The 14467-nt window shown below is 53.0% G+C and overlaps 2 protein-coding genes across 5 annotated transcripts in view; one reads left to right on the top strand and one right to left on the bottom strand.

Moving 5' to 3' along the window:
* The window catches only part of Plekhg3 (pleckstrin homology and RhoGEF domain containing G3), a 43715-nt gene extending 36879 nt beyond the window's left edge, over nucleotides 1-6836 (top strand). For all 4 annotated transcript variants that reach the window (XM_052739543.1, XM_052739542.1, XM_052739541.1 and 1 more), the window contains exons 16-18: nucleotides 215-328; nucleotides 3504-4917; nucleotides 5516-6836. In XM_052739543.1, the coding sequence (XP_052595503.1) occupies nucleotides 215-328; nucleotides 3504-4917; nucleotides 5516-6249 (2262 nt within the window). In that variant the 3' untranslated portion in view covers nucleotides 6250-6836. The remainder of the gene's footprint in view (nucleotides 1-214; nucleotides 329-3503; nucleotides 4918-5515) is intronic.
* A 1692-nt stretch (nucleotides 6837-8528) lies between these two features.
* The window catches only part of Sptb (spectrin beta, erythrocytic), a 128035-nt gene continuing 122096 nt past the window's right edge, over nucleotides 8529-14467 (bottom strand). The window contains exons 34-36 of the mRNA XM_052739540.1: nucleotides 11973-12146; nucleotides 11643-11685; nucleotides 8529-11475 (exon numbers count right to left, since the gene is read on the bottom strand). Coding sequence (XP_052595500.1) covers nucleotides 11308-11475; nucleotides 11643-11685; nucleotides 11973-12146 — 385 coding nt within the window. The 3' untranslated portion in view covers nucleotides 8529-11307. The remainder of the gene's footprint in view (nucleotides 11476-11642; nucleotides 11686-11972; nucleotides 12147-14467) is intronic.

Raw genomic sequence — 14467 nt, 5'->3', positions numbered from 1 at the left:
GAAGGTGGGCTGGGCTTTCCTAAAATTGCGCACTTTGCAAGGATTTCTGTGGCCCCAGGCCCGGTAGTTCAGGTTGTTTGGAATGGCTTGGGCATAGGACTGGCTCTCAGGTCCTTCCTGTACTTCTGGGCTGGTGTGGGAGGCACTGTCCATGTTGGAATGGAATGCAGAAGGGACCAGTTCTCAGTTGTCAGCTGACGTCTGCTTGCTACAGGGGAAGAGACACAGGGAGTCTGAAGACTCGAAAAGCTGCAGAAGGCCCAGCAACCGGTCTCCAACCAGTGCGGAGAAACGCATGAGCTTCGAGTCTGTTTCTTCCCTGCCAGAGGTGAGCAGCCATCAGATGAGCGGGAGCTCGTTCAGGGGACCTGGAGTCTAGATCTCCAGGTCTACATGCAGGTGTTTTGAGCACAGGGACTCTCCACTTCCTGGACCTTGCCCCTTCGTCCAGAGGCCTGGGCAGCCTAGGGGTGTGTGGTTTGGCAACCAGCCAGCCTGTTTCTCTGAATTAAACAAAGGTGACCTTCACTGGGTCCCCTCAGACAGGCCGCCTGTATAGGACATAAGCCATGCCCTGAACAGTATGCTAGGTGCCTAAATCATGCCTGTGGCCACCAGGGCAAAGGGGTAGAATGTGCATATCCATTGGGTACCTCTTGCTTTTTCCTTTTGTGCCCCACAACTGCTCCAGATGGAAAAGAGTCTTGGAGAGGTTGATTGACAACCTGTCCTCCAGGCATGGGGGCGGGGGGGGGGGGGGGGGCGTGGACCTAACTCCTTTGCATTCTCCAAGTTAAAAGGATAAGGTCATGAGTTGCACCCCAGGTTGAACCTCAGCTGGGACGGAGCTGAGAACCTAGACGACCCTAGATAGGAATATAGCTGACTACTTAAGCTGCTATGACACTGTGTCTTAGACCAAGCGCTTATAAACAACGGGAGTGTGTCATTCAGAGTAGCGAGGCTGCCAAGTCCAAGATCAAGGCACCATCAGCCGGTTCACTATCTGATGAGAATTCCCTCTCTGCTTCAGTCACGTTCACGCTGTGTCCTCACAGCAAGGAAGCTTCCTTTATCCTCTTTCATGAGGTATGAGTACGGAGCCTTATGATGTTGTCCCTTCCTAAAGACCCTGCTTGTTCATGCTCTCACAGTGGACAGCGAGTTCCAACAGGCGTTTTCTGGGATACCACTGAAGGTTCAGGCCATGGCGACTGTACTGGCTAGGAAGGATAGAATCTGGCGGGCCCTATGTATAACTTAAATCGTCCAGAATCTGGTCACGTATGTTTCCATTATGCTACTAGCCCACTACATTTTCTAGTAACCATGTTAAGAAATTGCCGGGCGGTGGTGGCGCACGCCTTTAATCCCAGCACTCGGGAGGCAGAGGCAGGCGGATCTCTGTGAGTTTGAGGCCAGCCTGGGCTACCAAGTGAGTTCCAGGAGAGGCGCAAAGCTACACAGAGAAACCCTGTCTCGAAAAAACCAAAAAAAAAGAAGAAGAAGAAATAAAAAGAAGCCAGGCGGTGGTGGTGCACGCCTTTAATCCCAGCACTCAGGGAGGCAGAGGCAGGCGGATCTCTGTGAGTTCAAGGCCAGCCTGGGCTACAGAGTGAGTTCCAGGACAGCTAGAGCTGTTACACAGAGAAACCCTGTCTCAAAAACCACCCCACCACCACCAAAAAAAAAAAAAAAAAAAAAAAAGGAAAAAGAAAGAAAGAAAAAAAGCTGGGCAGGATGGTACATGCCTATAATCTTAGTACCCAGGAAGCAGAGGCAATAGGATTTGACGTTTTAAGGCCAGCCTCAGATATATAGCAAGTGTGAGGCCATAGTGGGCTCTCTGAGAACTCAAAAGAAAAGGGGGGAAAAAGTGAAATTAATTTTAAATGTCTTATTTTACATGTAACCTAACAAATAATTTTATTATTTATATTATAATAATTTCTAATTATTTATGTTTATAATAATTTTCGCCAGAGTAACATTACTGGTTCATTCTATGCTTTATACCAAGCCTTCAAAATCTGGATGTGTCTTCCCCTCCCAATGGGTGTTGATTTGGTTGGGCCTCATCTCAGATGTTGAGCTAGAATGGCGGATGGCCACTGTGGTGGGCAGGGCAGGTCTAGATCGTGGGCGCAGCTCTGCAGACTATGGAGTTGGGTCTGGTAGTTCCGAATTTTGTGTCTGTGCTGATCCTCTCCCAGAGGACTGCTCTGGGAAGCTGCCTGGGCCAGCAGCTTTCCGTTCCAATGACCAGGTGGTCAGGAGGGAGTTCTCCTGTTTGCTTTCTCCTTGCCCATCTGTTGGGCATATGCAGCGAGGCTGGGTTCACAGGTGCCAAGGCAGGTTGGCTGACAGAAGCCAAATTCTTTGCCCTCACATCTATCTGTCTGTCTGTCTGTCTATCTATCTATCTATCTATCTATCTATCTATCTATCTATCTTTCTATTTTTGGTTTTATCGAGACAGGGTTTCTCTGTATAGTTTGGGTGCCTGTCCTGGATCTCGCTCTGTAGCCCAGGCTGGCCTCAAACTCACAGAGATCCGCTTGGCTCTGCCTTCCCAGTGCTGGGATTAAAGGCCTGCGCCACCATCGCCCGGCCACCTTTATTTTTAATTCAGAGAAAAAGTGTGGGGGTGGGGTGGGGGTGACAACACGAGCTGGGAAGAAAGAAATAGAGAGTTTTACAAGTATAAGTGCTGTTTAAGTGCTGGTGTGGTTATATGGAGGTCAGTGAACATATCTTGGGAGTCGGGTGGGTCTCTCTTTCCACTGTGGGATTTGGGGATTGAGCCCACCTCCAACAATGATCTAGCACATGGTTGAATTGCCCTCTGACCCCTGGCCCCATGGACTCTTTGGTTCCTTGGGAAGTTGGGATATCCATTCATAATTGCTCATTCCTGGGTTTGAAACCTGGAATCCCAAGCTGCCTTGACAATCAGGCAGGGGAATCTCCAAGATGCTTCTCGGCTCTGTGGGGCTCCTGGGAATCTGGATTAGTGTCTGGCAAAGTTGTGTGTCTCCACATTGTACCTGTAGTTCCCATGCAGGCTGCCCCTGAGAGATGCTGCCTCCCTTCTTCATTTCTAGGGTTTTTTTTTTTTTTTTGGTTTTTTTTTTTTTTTTTGGTTTTTCGAGACAGGGTTTCTCTGTGTAGCTTTGCGCCTTTCCTGGATCTCGCGCTGTAGACCAGGCTGGCCTCGAACTCACAGAGATCCGCCTGCCTCTGCCTCCCGAGTGCTGGGATTAAAGGCGTGCGCCACCACCGCCCGGCATCATTTCTAGGGTTTTTCATGGCCCTATCATCCAGCTGCAGGGTAACTAAAGAAATAAGTGGACCTGTTGTCCCACTTTTGAGTCCTGCTCATTCTGATTATCCTAAACTGCAGCACCTCTATTTGGCCTGAGAGCAGGCTGTGCCATCTTGTCCCCCAAGCCTCAGGAAGGATCACCACCCCCTCCCCTAATATATTCACTGTTGCATCCCAGGTTGAGACAGATCCTGAGCCTGGGGCCGAGCAGGAGGCCTTTACTGCCTTGGAAGATCCCAGCACTGAGATGCCTTCAGACCCAGAATCTCCAGAAGTTCTGGAAACACAGCTTCATGGCCCCAAGGGGCCGCTGGGGGTAGACGACCCGGTTGATGCGGTGAACTTTGTGGAGGCTGAGGGCACTGAGGACCTGAAGGCCCTGAGTAGTGAGGAGGAGGAAGAGGAGGGAGCCACCCAGGAGCCCGAGAGCCTCCTGCCACCCTCAGTGCTAGACCAGGCCAGTGTCATTGCTGAGCGGTTTGCGAGTAGCTTCTCTCGGCGGAGCAGCCTGGCAATGGAGGATGGCAAGTCCAGTGGCCTTGGGACACCGCGGCTTATCAGCCGGAGCAGCAGTGTGCTCAGCCTGGAGGGCAGTGAGAAGGGCTTAGCCCGGTGGGGCAGCACCGGGGACTCCCTCAGCAACCCACCCACCCCTGAAGTGGCCATCAGTGTAGACGTGGTCACGGACAATGGCCCTTCTGTCAATGGGACAGAATCTTCAAATGTAGGCTCAGGCTGCCCTGCAGAACCGGACAGATCTTCCTGCAAGAAAAAGGAATCGGCGTTGTCCACCCGAGACCGGCAGTTGCTGGACAAAATTAAGAACTACTATGAAAACGCAGAGCACCACGATGCGGGCTTCAGCATCCGTCGGCGGGAGAGCCTCTCCTACATCCCTAAAGGATTGGTGCGTAGCTCCGTGTCCAGGTTCAACAGCCTTCCCAAGCCAGATTCAGAGCCAGCAGCTCCGGTTGGGTACAAGAGGCCAGGGAGTTCTCGGCCAGCCTCATGGGCCTTGTTCGACCTCCCAGGACCCAGCCAGTCAGGCACAGGGGACCTAGCTCCTGTCACAGATGCCGAGTTCCGCCCATCTTCAGAAATTGTGAAGATGTGGGAGAGAATGGAGTCTTCGGAGAGGAGTCCACGAACGGGGCCTGGCCAGAGCCAGGCCAATGGCTTTGAGCTGCAAGAGCCGCTGTTCATCTTGGAGGAGCATGAGCTGGGGGCCATCACTGAGGAGTCTGCCGTTGCCTCTCCGGAAAGTGCCTCCCCCACTGAGCAGCCCAACCCGGCCCACCTGGCCCGGGAGCTGAAGCAGCTGGTGAAAGAGCTGAGCAGCGGTGTCCAGGGGGAGCTGGTGACCCCACTGCACCCCCGGATTGTACAGCTCTCCCATGTGATGGACAGCCATATGAGTGAGCGTGTCAAGAACAAGGTCTACCAGCTGGCCCGCCAGTACAGCCTCCGAATTAAGAACATCAAGGCAGCGAGGCCACCTCTGCAGTGGGATAAAGCAACTCCTGACAGAGATGAGCAGATCCCCACCACCTCTGGCCTGCCCGAGGAAGCTGGAGAGTTGTCGGGGGGCAAAGGTATGGGAGTAGAAGGCTTAGGGGTAAAAAAACAATTAGAATCCAGTGCTTTGGGGGGAAAACAACCTCTAAAGAGACCATGCCATGAGAGGGCTGGACCCCGGGCACCACGTGGTATACAGTGAGCCTTGGCAACCGGTTTTGCACTCTTGAGACCCGTCCTGTACTCCTGATGGAAGCCTCAGGCTTCCGCCTCCCCCTCCCCAGCTCTTCCAGTTGAGCAGAGAGAGCTTGGAGAAATAGCCAGGGGCTTGTTCCTTATCAAGGTGAGAGCAGAGGGTAAAATGGGATTTCTTGTTTTTGTTTTTTTTGTTTTGTTTTGTTTTTTTGCTTTTGAGACAGGGTTTCTCTGTGTAGCTTTGCGCCTTTTCCTGGAACTCACTTGGTAGCCCAGGTTGGCCCTGAACTCACAGAGATCCACCTGGCTCTGCCTCCCGGGTGCTGGGATTAAAGGCGTGCGCCACCACCGCCCGGCCCAAAATGGGATTTCTTTCTGGACACTCCAGCCCCCACATGCAGCGGAAGCTAGTTCCCATCTCTCCCTTTGGGGGTTCCATCTTCCTTCGCTGTGGTTCACGCTTTCTCTCTCTCTTCCCAGCCAGGAGGAGGCCTGTGCTATCCCTCCTCAGCTATGAGCAGCTGATGGCGCAGGAGCGTGGCACCTCCAAGTCATCCTCTGCTGCGGAGACCTCCCCACGCCGATTCTCCCTCAGCCCCTCTGCACTCAGCCCAAGAACCGCCTCCCCCGGGTCCCGGCCCTCCACTCGGAGCCCCCTCAGCCCCTACGACACTGAGACCTTCAACTGGCCCGATGTCCGAGAGCTCTGCTCCAAGTATACGTCCCACGACAAGGCTGCCCAAGCTGAGAGCGGCTGGCCACGCGGCCTGCTGGTCAACCGGAGTCACTCCTTGCCTGAGAACATAGTGGAGTCTCCTGCGTCTGGCAAGGTGGGCCGCTCCTGCAGCCTGAACACTAAGAGGTGCCAGGGAGGTGGGGAGGCCTCCCAGCCCCCACCTCCTGAGTCTCCTCCCCAAAGCAGGCTGAACGGAGATGAATCCCTGTATATCACCGCAGACCTTACCCTGGAGAACAACCAGCGAGTGATTGTCATGGAGAAGGGGCCCCATCCTGGCTCCACTGTGGGGCTGGAGGAGGGCAGCAGGAAGGGACCGAGTTCATTCGTAGCTTTGAAGGGACAGAGCCAAGGTTCTGAGGAGTCTGCAGAGTACCAGCCCAAGGAAGAAGGTCCCAAGGACCCAGCAGACACAAACAAGCAGGGTAGAGTGAGAAACCTGAGGGAGAAATTCCAAGCCTTGAACTCTGTGGGTTGACTGACTCCTGAAGGAGAGAACAGCCACGCTGGGGACTGACGTGCTTCCAAACCGGGCCTGGCTCACTACGGCTGTTCCTCCATTCTTCTGGAAGAGTGCTTTGGGGAGCACGTGTGAACTCACCTGCTGCCTGTGCTGGCACGTCCTCACCTCCCCAGGGAGGTCCTACGATAACTGTCCTTAGGCCCAGATGAGCCACGTAACTTGTAAATACTTCTCTGATAAGAAGCCAAATATTTTATTTAAGCTGACTCTGCCCAGACAGAGCAAACACGGTCCTGGCTTCCCTTACTGGCTGGCCACTGCCTAGCTGAGGACCCAAGGGGAGACCTAGGGGCAGGCTTTGCTCTTTAACTGCCTTGTCTCAGGACCTAGGCAGGAATGCAGCCAATAATTTATTGCTTTCAATCCTGTGGGGTGTGTGTGTGTGTGTGTGTGTGTGTGTGTGTGTGTGTCCTGTAAAGAACGGAACGGACTTAGTTCGGGTACTCTTGAAGGTTGTCTTGCTGGCCCCGTGCCCGTTGCTCGTGTACACACATTTCATTATTCGCCAATGGTGCAATAACCACTGCTGACCGTCCAGCCAACCTGCGTGTGGCCTCCTTACTGGGGACCACGGTGGGGAGGGTTGTTCACGGGTCAGGGGACGTGTGATGCTCACTCCATGTCTAGGCCCAGGAAGAGAGCAGGAGACGCCAGGGTGCTCACAGGTCCGGTCAGGGACAGAGCGGGAGGTGGGGACTTCGTTCTCGGCCATGTCCGCGTCTGTGCATGGCTCTGTCCACACGCACAGTCTAGTGTCCACTCTGGGGTGGGAATCCCACCTTCGAGCCTGAGCTCTCCTCCCAAAGACAAAGTTGTACGGAAGTGCTGGAGCTGCCGGGGCCGAGCGGAGCACCTCAGATAAGCAGGCGTTTCTAGTGGCCAATGTCTTTTACTCATCTCTCCCTCTCCAGCGCCCAGGAGCAGGGAATCCTAAGGCCGAGGCTTAGAAATGTCCTAGAGTGCCTTGCAATGCTGTGGGAGTGCCTGTGCATCTTGTTAGGGTGGACCCTGCTCACAGCATCCACAGAAGTGGCTGGTTGCAGAGGGCCGGGAAATGCGCCATATCTGGGTGGGCTCTTTTCACCACGGAAGACCAGCCTTACTTTGTCTGGTTTGTTCTGTCCGGGGCCAGAAAGGAGGGGACTGTAGCGCCCTGGTGATTGATATAGAGAGCTCAGTCTCTCGAGTGTGTCTGCAGAATTAAGACCTGGGGATCGTCCAACCTAGGAGGATGGAGTGAATCTGAACGCTGGTCCGTCAGGTTCCCCTCTGTCAGGTGAGTGGTGGTCTCCTGAGCATGAGCAGAGCAGGACTGCATTAACCCATGCCCTGTCAGCTGCACTGAGTCTCCTGTGGTCACTTACAGAGTCATTGAGAAGACAGCCACTGGTTCTGAGCAGGCCAGTCCCAGGATATGACACCTGGTAGCAGCCGTAAAAGCACTAGAAAGGTGACTCAAAGGGCTTGTCCCTGCCTTGCTGTCCCCGAGCTGGGTCACCCAGCTCTGTACTTTCGTCATCTACAGATTGAAGGCTGGATGAGTCACTGTTTCTCAACCTCCATGATGCCATGCAGGCCTGGAGCCTGGGCACTGGTAGCTCATGTCTTCCGGATGAGCGTCACACTCCACCTCTAAGGTGTGCCTGGGAACCTTGGACGGGGACAGTTGCTTTCACTGGCACCTGGTAGAATTATCTGGGAGCTTCTGAAACCCGGCGGTCCTGTGTCCCACCCGGGCCAAACAACCCTGAAAGAAAGTGGATCCCAGGATGGATATCAGGCCCCTGCACCCTGTCGTTAGCAGCGTGAACAGTGGTTGCTTAGAAACAACTTTGCCCAAGACTTGATTGAATTCATGAATGAGCAAGCTTCCTCAGGGTCTCAGAATGGGTCTAGGGCCTGGATACCAACAGAGTCATCCCATAATACTCAGGAACAAACTAAAGTCCAACTGTCCCTCCGTTTCCCTGGTGCCTGCCCTCTGAAGGCCAGTTCAAAGGAACATGAGGCTAGTCAAGTAAGAAACAGAAACCGCCGGGCGGTGGTGGCGCACGCCTTTAATCCCAGCACTTGGGAGGCAGAGCCAGGCGGATCTCTGTGAGTTCGAGGCCAGCCTGGGCTACCAAGTGAGTCCCAGGAAAGGCGCAAAGCTGCACAGAGAAACCCTGTCTCGAAAAACCAAAAAAAAAAAAAAAAAAAAAAAAAAAAAAAAAAAAAAGAAACAGAAACCTACACAGAGTCTTACTGATTTATTAGAAAAACTAGTAAATGGGATTCTTCTGGGGAAGCACATTTGAGCGGGTGGAGGACGAGGCCCAGCCAGCCCCAGGACCAGCCCCAGATGGCGTGACCTGTGCCCAACAGGGTTGCACTCCTCTACAGTCTCCTCCTGTGTCCTCCCTGAGCTTGTGGACCAAGCCCTGTGGCCTGCTAGCCCCTTCCTCCTCTTGCTGAGGGAGGAAGGGGATCCAGGACCAGCTTAGGGGACCTGTTGCCCTCCAATAGGCAGGAAGGAGAGGTTGGGGCGGGGCTACACAGACTTCTGTTAGTACCAGTGGAGGTGGGGTGGGAGGGTCCTAGGACCCTCTCTTCCTCCTCAGCCTGTCTGCTGAGGCCCAGGACGAGGGGAGAGAGAAGGAGAACTGCCTGACCGTGCCCAGAGAGCTTCCTCCATCTACCCTGGGGAGGAAGCTTGTTATGCTGGTGTGGGCTGGAGCTGTGTTAACCCAGTTCGGGAGTACTGGCAAGGAAGACTGCAAAGTAGAAAATACCAGGGGAAAACCAGTCTCGCTAGGGCACCAGGAGCGCCTCGCCCTGGAGTGCAGAGTCCCCCCCAAAGTTGGCCACCTGCAGAGTCGGTCGGTCCAGTAGGTTCCGTGCTCGGGGCCTGGGTGATGTGGGTGAGAAGTGTGGGAGGACTGTGATGGTAGGGTCACGTGCAGCTTCCTAGCCTCCTGTGATCCTTTGGGGTGAAATTCTAGCTCTTCCGTTGGAGCCTTCTCTTTCTTGGCTTTGTGGAATTACTGGAATTTCTCACCTCAGGTGCTACATGGGTACATGTAGAGAGGAAATGTAGACCCTCGTCCCTTGGTCCCCAGCCCCCCAAAGACTAGACCAGGGAAACTGCCTGAGGGAGCTGCTTGCCACCTAATGCTTCAGCAAGGAGCCCACTTCCTGGCCCAGACATAGGCATGCCTTCCAGTGCACCATGGCTTTTTTATTTTTATTGTCAGGGGTGCAGATGCTTCCCTGCCCACTGCTTTGGTTTCTCCAGCTGTAAGAAGAGGCTGGTGAATGGTGCTAACTATGTTCCCCGTAGAAGAGGGCTATAGGATCTCCGATAAACTGAGGCCAAGTAAAGATGCTGCGGAGACGAGGAGATCCAGGCCCCGATGGCCAAGGTCTTCCTTCAGTGGTTATCTACTGGAGTTGCATTCATACTCATGTTGGGGGGTCACAAGGTGGAACTGATCTCTGAGTTATACCTGCCTGGTCAACAATGAGGGGTTCTGGGGAGGCCCAGTAACTGGATGCTTACCATTGAGCCTTACCCACAGGGAAGGCAGTAGAAACTGGCTGGGAGCCCTGGGGACACGGATGGTCTCCTAGATGAAAAGGCCTGTTGCCTCAACTCTACCTGACTTCAGCTGCCACATTGGGCAGGAGCTGTGTTGCTTCTGGTTGCGTAGCAGAGAAAGTCTTCAGGACCAGTGGTCCTGTTCTTCCACAGGCATGGGAAAGCGCTCCCTAGGGATAGGATGCAGAGCCCCTTTTGATGCTTGGAGAGGGGTAGTAGATGTTTGGTGATCTCTATACCATGTGACTCCCCAGAATCTACCAACTAGGCTTGCAGAAGCCAATCAAAAGGGGTCACACCTTTATGACTATGTCCCCAACATTCATTCCTGTGTTCCAGGGGTAATTTTATCACATGCCTGCATTTGTCACCCCTAGGTAATAACAGAGCTCTATGTCCAGCCACTGGCCTGGTACCAGCTGCAGGGGGTGGGGGAGGCAGTGGGCATTTAGCTTTGAGATACTTTACTGCAGGAGCTGGACATTCAGCTTGTATCTGGCACCAGCCCTGGCCACATATTGTTGGTTTGGTTGCAACTGGGAGTAGGAAAAAGAGCCGCAGTACAGAGGCAGAGCCTTAAGCAGGGCCGGGACCTGTTTGTCCCTCCTGCGGCAGAGGCCTGAGCCCTAATAGGCTCTAGCCAGGGTTTCCAAGGGAGCGGTGTGAGGGCTTCTGGTCCTAATACTCTCCTGATGCTAGGAGCAGCAAAGGGTACCATAGGGAGGAAGAGCAGGAGGCTCATTCACTCAGGACTCACCAAAACTCCTAGGGGTAGGAGAAGGAGATAAGAAGGGACATACTAGCCCTGAGGAGAGAGTCCCATTTCTGAGGGAGCCCAGCGGGGAGGAGGCTGGCAGTACTCAAAGCTTGACCCTTATTGTCCCCTTGGTACCCCACCAGCCCCTTGCCCAGAGCTGGGACTCGGAAGGCCCTTCCTCCTGCCCCTAAGGGGCAGGACAGCCATTGCCAATATCCCCTTTCCTTTCCCTGGCTGACTGTAGTCAGTGACCCCCAAGGGGGAGTTGCTATGGTCGTGGGCAGTGCTGGAGGAACCCCATCAGGCTTCCCAGCTTGTTGGGGGCAGGAAGAGGAGCATATATGCCTTACAGAACCCAGAACCGTTTCTAGCCCCAAAGGAGCTGGACCTCCTGTCCCTGGAGCCCAGCCAGCTGCATGGGGTGGGGGAGGTGGAGGGCTGTTGGCAGGCATCGGGAAGGCCAAGGAGGCCAGGCAGGCAAAGGCATTGCAGTGCAGTGTGGGCCCTGGGGCTGGCCCGGCAGCTCGAGCAGGCAGGCTGCAGGCAGTGGGTGGCAGGCAGGAGGAGGACTGGCCGCTGCTGCAGAGGTCCAGGCCATGGGCTCCTGGTCCTTGCATGTCCCCGATGCACACTGCAGTGCTGCCTGGCTGGCCCCGCCCACAGGGGGGCCCTCCAGCTGCTACTTCTTTTTGGGGAAGAAGCTAAACCTCTTCTCCTTGTCCTTTTTGCCGAGACTGGCATCCGGAGCAGCGAGGGATGGCAGAGGCAGGCTCTGTGCCTTGACACGGATGCTCTGGGACTCGTTGATGGCAGTGCTCATGCCCTGTAGCCACGACAACATCTCCTCCTGTGGGGTGGAGACGGCAGGGAGTCTAGAGGTACAGAGCCCTCCTAGGGCCTCGAAGGGAGGGGTGTGCTTCCGGCCGCTCCGTTCTGAGGGAGCGCTGAGATCGAGGGTCAGGTTTCCACCCACCGCACTGTTAGCCTCTTCTGAGTTAGGCCGCCTGTACTTACCTCATCCTTGCCGTGGAAGAGCCACTCACTGCCATTGCTTAACCTGGGAAGACAAAGGGTTTTGCGTCGTGGTACTATCTCCGGAAGTCTTTGCCTGGGCCGAGAGCTAGCCACTATCCTCTAGCCCCTCTTAGGGCGGCAGGCCATCCAAGAAAGCTATAAGTCTATGAGACCACGACTCTTTTAACTTAAAAACACCCAAGGCACAGCACCAGCTTGGAGCTGGGCTTGAGTGAGTCTCTACTTGGCCATTCCTGCCCAATCAAGCCATCAGCGTAAAGGTTCAGAAGGCATACAGCTCAGGCAGAGGTGCTGGGCGGCAAAGCTCACCTCAGCTTAAATACATGCTTCTTCTTCTTATAGTTGGCAGCAATCTCACAGATGGCATGCCGCAGGGCCAGGGGCTCCTCTCCATGGTAGGGCACCCCAAGGGCCAGGTTTTTAGCATCCTTGTAGAAGGTCAGCTGACTGTTCCTGAGCACACAGTACAGGTTGTTCCAGGACCTGCAACAACGTGGATAGGCATGTCACCTGTACGGTCTTGAAGCTTGTTGGTACTGCACCATCTTTGGGGGGAGGGGGCTGGATAAATAGTAACCGACTCTGTTGTTTATAAAAGAGAGGAGATTAAAAACCATCCGCATGTAATATCACTACCAGATCTACTCAGAGAGATAACTATTAGATTGTAATATATATATAATATATAATTAGATTATATTGTATATTGTTTTCTCTGTCTCTGTCTCTGTCTCTCTCTCTCTCTGCTGGGAATTGAGCCCTGGACATCTATCACTGAGCTACATGCCCAGCCTTCCATATTCAATTTTACATTCGGCTTTTAAGCATAACACTATGCCATGGGTATTTCTTCATAATCTCAATAATATTTAAAAATAATTTTGTGTAGTTGTATGGTATCCTATTATTGGTGGATCTTATAATAGTGCGAAAGTTATCTACAATTTAATAGTAATGTGATGAATATTCCTTTTTCTTTTTTTAAGCCTAAGAAACTACATTTATTGAGAATGTTCCTTTATCCCAATGGGCAATTGCTTTCCTATTTTGTGGTACTGGGGTTGGAACCCAGGGCCACAGGCAAGTGCTAGGCAAGTACTCTACTACTGAGCTATAGGCCCACCCTCAGCCCCGGACATTCCTATGCGCAATTTGTTGCTAATAATTCTAGTTTGTTTGTTTTTTTTTTTTTAGATTTAAAATTTTTATTTATTTATTTATTTTTGAGACAGGATCTTACCCTGTAGTCCTGGCTGGCCTGGAACTCACTACATAGACCAGGCTTGCTTTGAACCCACAAAGATACACTGCCTTTGCCTTAAAGGCAAGTGCCACTTACGTGTATGTTTGCATGTCTGATTGTGGCATGTGTTCATGAGTGCAGGTGCCCTTGGAGGCCAGAAGAGGGCATCAGATCCCCTGGAGTAGAGTTATAGGTGGTTGCGAGCCGCTGATGCAGGCGCTGGGAAATATCTTGAGTTCTTAACTGCTAGCCATCTCTCCAAGGTCCCGCCCCCTTTTTTTGAAGCTGGAGTTAGAACTCAGGGTCTTGAACATGCTAGACAAGTGCTCTACTTAAGAGTTACATCCCTAGCCACTGTTTATTTAGTTATTAAGTCTTACAGTGCTGGGGACTAAACCCAGGGTCTTCCATATGCTAGGTGAATGCTATGATTCTGATTGTTTCTCGAAGCAGAATTTCAAACTATTTCTTTATTCTTTGTACAGTTGATACGCCAGTGAGCAGAATTAAACAAGGCTTTTTGTTTTGATTTTATTCACATGTGGTATACTCACTATACTACTGCCTTAGCTCCTTCTCTGTTGTTTGTACTTGTTTTTGAGCCAGGATCTCAAGTATGTAGCCTAGACTGGTCTTGAAGCTGATATTATAGACACGCCCGATTCTGTCCTATCATTAAGAAAAAAAAGAAAAGAACAAAAAACCCTCAAACACCAGATTTCTGCAAGTCTAGGCTCATCTCTATGCCTGTGTCTGGAGAACAGGGAGTTCCTGAGCTCACGGTGGGCTTGCCCGAGCTCCTGTCCTGACAAAGCGGGGCATGTTGCTGCATTTTTATGGTAAGGAGCACTGAGAAGCTCTCGGCTTCTCCTGCGTCTGGCCCTCCTCCCTCCATCTGTCTGTCTTTTGAAGGCAGGTGGGGAGCTTGGAGGGCACAGAGGGAAGCCGTACTGGCCAAAGAGAACCTGATTGAGACAGTGGTTGCAGAGCCCTGTTGACGAAGCCCTGGTCTCTGACAGCTCGGGGTCCTTCCGCCTGCTGTAAGGCAATGGCTAAGTGACAGTCCTGCCTTGAGCATGACTTAACCTCTCCGAGGTGCTACTTCCCCATCTGGGGAATGGAAAGTGCAGTGGTCCATTGCAGATATAAAGATCTGACCGGTCCTACTAGAATGCCAAGCATACAGGAGGTGCCCAATAAATGTTAGTTTCTCCCCTTTCCCATGGACTCTGCGCTTAAACAGTGAATCTCTTCAGGACGGTTGAGTCCCCACATGCTTGTTCCCTTTTTAAATTTGAAATAGCTCTGTTGAGTCCGCCAGGGGACTGGAGATACCACCGGCTTCTGCCTACCGGTGCTGGCCCATTTCTTTTTCTTTGGCGCTCTCCACCTGAGCCTCCTTCTCTTCTGCCCCAGGCTGCTGGCTCAGACCCTGCACTGCTCAAAAGGAAAAGGCCCCGGGGACCCCCGGCAGGGGCAGAACGTGACTGGCTCCGTGGCATGAAAGGATGCCATCCTTGCATCAGTACTGGAAGGGGCCTGCAGCAGGCACCCGGGTCAT

The sequence above is a fragment of the Peromyscus californicus genome, unplaced genomic scaffold (genome assembly GCF_007827085.1).
Source record: "Peromyscus californicus insignis strain IS unplaced genomic scaffold, ASM782708v3 Scaffold_15__1_contigs__length_86483966, whole genome shotgun sequence".
Classification (NCBI taxonomy): domain Eukaryota; kingdom Metazoa; phylum Chordata; class Mammalia; order Rodentia; family Cricetidae; genus Peromyscus; species Peromyscus californicus.
Note: the sequence above shows the minus strand (reverse complement) of the source record. Positions and strands in the feature narration are given on the sequence as shown.